Here is a 7,858-nt window from a genome sequence, read left to right as displayed (position 1 = left end):
CAATTTAAAAGAGTTACCATCAAATCTAAAAAATGACTTAAAATGTCAGCATATCATCCGAATAATCAAGAGATAATTCACATAACATATATACAAGGAAGATTGTGCCAACCTACTGAGCATAATTTTCCTTAAAGAAGAATTGAAAATTCATCGAGAATATTTTGTTCTTTTTGGTTTAATGGAATTTGAAATTGGTTAGAGTATAGTATAGGAAAAAGATGCGGAATTGTTTATGTTATTATCTTTTTAGACCTAATTTTAGGAAGAATTTTGGCGGTGATACATTTGTAATATAAGGATTCATTAATAAATAAATAAAAGGTAAATCTCATCACATGTTGGAGGTCTAAGTAATGCTCATACTATTGCTTGGAAGCAAGATTTGATGTATCAAAATCAGCATATTAAAATTGTGATATACACAATGGGAATGTTTGTGACTTGTATCGAAGGTTGATGATAACTTTTGTTGATTATATTCTTTATCTTCCTAGAGGTTTGTTGTAGCTGACATATTACAATTAATGAGCATTAATGTCAAAATTGAGAAAGTCAAGATGTTGAGTTATCTCTGAGCATGGCATATGTACTCTATGATGACCACAAAGAGTTCCATATACCTTATAGAGGTACTATACAAGTAGAACAAGAAAAAAGATCCCAAAGGTTACACTCCTAACTAAAAGTCTTTAAGATTATGATGTCATTTCTGACCAGATGATCACACCAGAGAGAGAGACTTCGTGCAAGTAGCCTTATTTATTGATGTTAAACATCTCAGCTATGCAAAAAAAAGTTAAATCCTCTGTGCAATTTACTGCTATGGAGGAAGAACTTAATCCAATAGAAAAAATAAAACATAGAATATAACTTCCTTACTAGTACATAAGAGACATACTGCAGTCAAATAGATATAAAAGTGAAACATCTTTCACATGATTCCATTTTCAAACATAAGGCAAGACAACACTTATTGCAAATGGATTCTTATAAAATCCTAGCCGCAAAGTTCACATAAAGTTTTTCACTAGTTGCAATAATTGAGGCATTCGTATTAGGCGTAGGTGTGACTAACTTTTTGCAATGAATGTCTTGAGGAGAAAGTTTATGTTGAACAACTTAAGAGATTCGAATGGTGAAGAGAATAAGGTCTTGAACCTTAATGAGATTCTCTATAGCATGAAACAATTTCCAAGAGTATGAAACAAGAGAATTGATAAGTTCCTAATGTACATTGGTTATTCCAATTGCACACTTGAACATGTAATATATGTCAAAGGACTAAATTTTAATAATATCACCATCATGTGTCTATGTATGGATGACCACTCATCACATGCAACAATCACAATGAGATTGAGAATCTCAAATTTAACATGAACATTGAATTTTATATGACTGACTTAAGAGACCTAAGTTACTTTCTTGATCTTGAATTTGTTGCAACCATGAAAAACATGGAAGAAGTATGATATCTTGAATAAATTTAATATGTTGAAGTACAATTTGATAAGTACTCTTATGAAAGCGAATTCAAATTTAAACAAAGATGAAGATGGAAAGATTGATGATAGCACTCTATAGAAGCAAATGAAGAATTGCTTGAGGTATGCTTGCAATTCCATACTCGATATATATCACACAGTGTAGGCGTAGCAAGCAAATTTATGCAAGAATATAAACTGTTACATATGAAAGCAGTAGACATGATCATTGATATCTTAAGAACACAATAGACCACAACATCTTATATCTAAAATCTGATGGCCAGATAGATAAGTTGATTGATTTTTGTAACTCATTGATGTAAAGAGAAAGTGGATAGAAGCACCACAATAATATATGTTCAAGCTATTTAATTCTCTAATTTTATGACGCTCCAAGGAGTAAGATTAAGTGTATCAGCATATCAATGAGAGCAACCTTTGTTGATTGAATTGAAGATAATCAAAGAGAGAAAAATTGCAAAAAAATCTCATAATTCGTCGAAGAAGGAAATATATTGAAATTCAATTTTATTTTATTTCTTAATGTTTGTAGACCTAACGTATAAATAACTATCATCGGTTCAGTTCATTAGTGAATGTACACAAAAATACAATAATAAATAAACGTGAATGTGAAGTACAATCCACACAAAATTACTTCTTTCTTTCTAAGTTTCACTTCAATGTATATGTAGAGTTTTATCAATAAATGATATGAGTTGTCAACAATCTTTGACCAAAAGAGAATTTAAAAATGATATCTAAGAAAGTAACTTAACTTGGGGACAAAAGGGTAAAGATAAATTTAGCATAATAACATTAAAAGGCTTAGACGTGTCAATTAAGGGGCCACAAAAGTCATTTGATAATTTCAAAACCCTTTTGATCAAAATTTCAATGTCTAGTTGGTGAAGAACACCCCCAAAGTCCAAAATAAAACAAATTATTGAACTTATTTATTTCTCATCTTGAAATAGCTTTCTATAATATAAAATTGGTATCAACTCTATAATGTCCTTCATTCATATATAGCTTTCTATTCTTGTATCAAATCCAATTTCACATACAAATCCGTGACCATATATCATAATGCAAATCTTTTAAGTTGAATTATCAAAAACTGATTAACTTTTGCTTCTGATTTTTGATCCAGAATGAGTTCTCATATGGAAATTTCATCAATCAGAGGGTTACCAGAATTGGTAAGATACATGTTTGATTGATGAAATGTTTCTATGAACTTCTTGAAAATTCTGTACTAATGTTTTCTGATTTTTTGCAGGGAGGAATAGAGGATCCTAACTTTCTACATCAGTGGAATAATCACTTAAATTCTATTGATACAAATAACTTAAGTGCTTCTGACTTTGGAGATGCTTTACAGAAGCACTTTTTGTCAAATAATCAAAACTTCAACAACAAAACATGCATGGAAGCTTCTGAAAGAGCGGCGAAACAGCTTAAGAATAGCAGCTGGAATTACAACAGCAGTAATCTTCAAACATCAGAAACACAGTATGCGAATCTTCTTTCGTTCGCTGATTCGAATTACGCGAATCAATTGGGACTATTGAAGCCTAAGTCTGAGATGATGGTGTGTCCGAAGATCGATAATAATATTAGTACTACTACTATTGCAAACATGTTGATGAATCAAGGAAACTTGTTGGAGAATCATCAGAACCATGTGTTTAAGGCTTTTCAAGAGGCTAAAGATGTTGAGACTCGTCCTAGTAAACTTTCTCAAGCTCATGATCACATTGTAGCGGAAAGGAAGCGTCGCGAGAAGCTTAGCCAGCGATTCATCGCTCTTTCGGCTCTTGTTCCAAACCTAAAGAAGGTATGGCATATCAAATAATGTTATTAGGGTTAATATAGTTACTTATGTGTTGAAGTTTGTTGATGTTTTTGATGATTTTCTGCATGTAGATGGATAAAGCTTCTGTTCTTGGAGAAGCTATAAGGTACTTGAAGCAAATGGAAGAGAAAGTGAGTGTTCTTGAGGAGGAACAGAAAAGGAAGAAAACTGTGGAATCTGTTGTAGTTGTGAAGAAATCTAAACTTTGTTATGATGCTGAGGACTTTTGTTCAGATACTGATGATACATTTGATGAAACATTACCTGAAATTGAAGCAAGATTTTGTGAAAGAAGTGTTCTCATTAGACTTCACTGTTTGAAAAATCAAGGAGTTATAGAGAAAACAGTGACTGAAATTGAGAAACTTCATCTAAAAGTCATCAATAGCAGTGCCTTGACTTTTGGCAATTTCACCCTTGATATAACCATTATTGCTCAGGTAATATTATTTGATTTTAGAAATAACTATCTTATAGGTACCTCTGATCTATCTGAACAAAAATGTGTCTGGTGTCTGATACTGACATATGATATGTTTAAATTATTATTAATATTGATGTGTTAGTATTAGTGTCGTGTATAGGTTACATTTTAATCGTCGTTAGGAGTAAAACTTATGCCGACAAAATTGTATATGAATTATATCCTGATTTGATTTGCAGATGGATGTTGGATTTTGCATGACATTGAAGGAACTTGTGAGAAAGCTACGATCAGCATATTCATCTTTCATGTGAACAAGTTTCATAATTTGTTCACTGCTACAATCAAATCATAAAGCAATTAAATTTTAAGCTCTTCATCAATAATAATCACGTTTGCAGTCATTTAATCACTTCCACACAAAATAAAAATGTTTGCTCTAAAGGTTCATTTTGCAGAAGGGTTTTTTAGTCTTTTTCGCATGATCAACTTGTTGACCATGTTATCCTCATGACATCATGTACCCTTTTGTTTCAAGAGTGTAGGACTTTATTTTTATTTTTCTGTAAGTTTCAATTAGACCCATTTACGTTTCTTACTTAAATATTTTGACAAATATGTATTTGTTTGTAATCTTTTACTTATTCCAAATTGTTCTTTAGTTTCTTTTCATAGTTAATACTTAATAGTAATGGATCCATTATTTATAATATCTTTTCCTATTTTATTTTATTTTATTTTTTTCTAGCCTTTTTTTGATAATTAACATAAATACATACATATACATATAAATATATTATCATTAAACATGATGATTATTTTTATTAGAAAATTGAGTTTCTCAATTTTGTGTATGAACATTAATGAATTGTATGACTAGTTCAATAAATTTTCAGCTAAGGGAGGAACTATCACTTTTGTGGGCCATGATCAATGAACATTATTGGTATAAAATCCATAAATATATTATTATTATGACAACGATGGTGATGACGATTCAATAATATCAATGTTATTTTTTGGTTAATTTATTTGGGGGTGGATGATAAAATTAAAAGTTGTGAATTTATAAATTAATTGATTGAAAGAGAAGGGGCAAACGATGTGTATACTTTAATGTTGCTGCTAACTAGTGTTAGAAGCTTTAAAAAAATTGTAGAATTTAGAAAAATAATTTTACAACAAAACGTTGACGAATGCTCGCTCTTTAAAAATTTTAAGAGTGTTATTAGAGTAATTATTTTTATATAAAAAATTGTTGATTCATAAATATGAATAATTTGTATGTTGTTGTTAAGAATTAAAATCAAGACTTATAATTTGTATTTAACTTAAACTAATATATACAAATTAAATTATTCCATCCATCCTTTATAGTTTTTTTTTTTTACAAATGAAAAAGAATTTAAAAATAAATAAATAAGTTCCTATTAGCGTTAGCTAACAAGAAAGTAATAATTTTTATAGGAGATTTCGCAAAGGACAGGTTCGTGGTATCATTACCAATTTCATATTTTGTTAGATAGTCAGCATAAACATTCCTCTCCCTAAGAGTATGACATATTTGAACATGTCATTTCGAGTAAGAAGTTCTTCAATGTTATGTAGAATTGCAACATAGTGACACCTAACATTAACCGACTCTAAGATAAATTTGATAGCAATTAGAGTCAGAATAACACATCAAGTCTTTGATGCCAAGTTTTCAGGCCATGCGTAAACCACGATATAGCGCCATCAACTCATCGTGAAGGATGTTGGAATAACCAATATTACCCAAAAAACCGTGAACCCATGCACCTTCAGCATTTCAAATAAATCCGCCAAAACTCGAGAAGTCGGGATTACCGAGGTTACATTCAAAATCATATTACTATCTTTGTGTGCATTCCAAGTGATCGTTCTCGTTGGATGAGACAAATAATGTTTGAGAAAATATTTAGCTAACAGAATATCATAATTCACTATGACGAGTTTCAAAGTATATGAATATACCACTTCATTAGTAAGACACAATTTGTTTCTATCACGGCACATCCACCAACAAACAACCAAAAAGATAAAGCCTTCATCGATGTCATGTCTAATCTACTCATATAAATTAGACATGATGGGTCCAAGAAGTCAATAGATTTCCAAAAACGAGTACCAAATTCACATCTCTCAAGCAATGTAGAGTCGTCTTAGCGTCTTGATTGCATATAGGACAGAGATCCATCTGGAGCATACCACGATGACACAACATATATCTTGTAGGAAGGGACTTGTGTAGAGTCGTCCAAAAGAAGAATTTCACCTTCTCGAGAGCAATAATATACCATACCCACTTCCAGGAGTTATTATAAGTTATATTTTGAACAAATTCTAGTCTATTAAGTCAATTATAACCATCCCGAGCATTATAGATACCATCTAAATTTCCTTTCCAGGTTAACCGATCAGGCACCATAGAGTTCAAACAAATGGGAACACTTTTAGGTGGTCATAAACACCCAGAGGAATATTAGTATATAATGAATTGAAGTTTCAATTCCCATCCAAGTAAACATCATTCCATTTCCTGATCGTGAATATCCATATAGAGAACCTGCTCCGCTAATTTTCCTACCCCATATCAATTGGTAGACCAGAATGAGAAGTTCTCATCCCCCAATCTAAATTCAAAGACATCTTTAAGAGTAAATAAAGCTTTCATAATTGCATTCCAAGTAATTGATCTATGTTTATTTTGATATTAAGGAACGTTTCTTCATTAATGTACTTATGCTTCAAAACTTGGACCCATAGGAAATCACCATCCCGATGGAGACCCCAAACCAACTTACCCAACATAGAAGTGTTGACGTCTCTTGCTTTTTGGATCCCGAGACAATCCAACTTTTTGGGCTTAGTGATTTTATTCTAGCTAATGAGATTTACACTAGAGTTTGAATTACCTTTCCACAAAAAATTTATAGGCATCTTATCAATAAAATCACAAGTTGGCTGAGGTAGACAAGGAAATTGGATATAATTATTTGGGATGGAGTTTAGAATAGACCTAACTAGAGGCAAACAACCAACCTTGTTTAACAATTTATGTTGCCAAGATGCTAACCTCTGGCTGATTTTCTCCTATAAAAATTCAAAGTCCTTACGTTGAAGATGACCATGCAACATAGAAAAACCTAAGTATTTGTCTAGAGTAAGAGTTCGCTTGATACCTGTGTTGGAGACAATTGAAACCATTTTACTCATTTTGGTTTTAGCTGAGAAGAACACATTTGATTTATCAACATTCACTTTAAGGCCAAAAAAATGGAAAAAATGATTCAAGATATCATAAATGATCCCTTCCTGGGAGTTAGAAACCTTTGCGAAAAGAAGAACATCATATGAAAAAAGTAAATGCAATAGAGGGGGTCCATTACGTGATAACCTGATAGTTTCCAATGACCTTCATTGACTTCCATCATGATTGTCTACAAAAAGAATTATATAGAGATAATTAAGAGATATGGTGAAAGGGGGTCACCTTGCCGTAATCCTCTAGTCGGAACAAAATTTGGTAGTCGTCTCCCATTCTAAATGATATACATAGAAGATCTAGTTACACAATGCAGGATCAACTTTATAGTTATGGGAGGAAACTCATATAGCTTCAAACGAAATTCTAAGAAATCCCAATTAACATGATCACATGCCTTTTCAAGATCTATTTTGAACACCATGTCAGCTTTTTTATTTTTAGATTTACGCATAAAATGAATTACTTCTTTGAAGATAATGGAATTGCCAGTTGTCCTTTGCCATGCACGAAACTACTCTGGAAGGGTCCAACTATATGATTTAGAAAATGACACAATATGTTAAACATAATCTTCATAATAAACTTGTTAATAGTGTTGCACAAGCTAATGGGCCTGGATTCCTTAAATTTTTTGGAGCAGTCTACCTTAAAAATTAATGCGATAAGAGTTTCAGAAAGAGAGAAATGAAAGCTACCTGTTGTAACACCTCAAAATTTGCCCTCCTCTCTTGGGACTAGCTTAACATGTGGCATATCATTTTTAGGTCATTAGGCATTGAATATTGCATATCATGTGG

At 31.8% G+C, this 7,858-nt stretch overlaps 1 protein-coding gene across 1 annotated transcript; it reads left to right on the top strand.

Annotated features, from left to right (window-relative positions):
* The first annotated feature begins 2,390 nt into the window (after window positions 1-2,390).
* On the top strand, window positions 2,391-4,451 carry LOC127083685 (transcription factor bHLH25). The gene is made up of 4 exons (XM_051024018.1): window positions 2,391-2,692; window positions 2,773-3,330; window positions 3,420-3,788; window positions 4,012-4,451. Exons 1-4 carry the CDS (start codon window positions 2,645-2,647, stop codon window positions 4,084-4,086), a joined length of 1,050 nt encoding a protein of 349 aa, XP_050879975.1. The 5' UTR covers window positions 2,391-2,644; the 3' UTR covers window positions 4,087-4,451.
* The last annotated feature ends 3,407 nt before the right edge of the window (window positions 4,452-7,858 follow it).

This window comes from Lathyrus oleraceus, chromosome 1, assembly GCF_024323335.1.
Source record: "Lathyrus oleraceus cultivar Zhongwan6 chromosome 1, CAAS_Psat_ZW6_1.0, whole genome shotgun sequence".
Taxonomy (NCBI): Eukaryota; Viridiplantae; Streptophyta; class Magnoliopsida; order Fabales; family Fabaceae; genus Lathyrus; species Lathyrus oleraceus.
The sequence above is the reverse complement of the archived record's forward strand: the minus strand, read 5'-3'. Positions and strand labels throughout refer to the sequence as shown.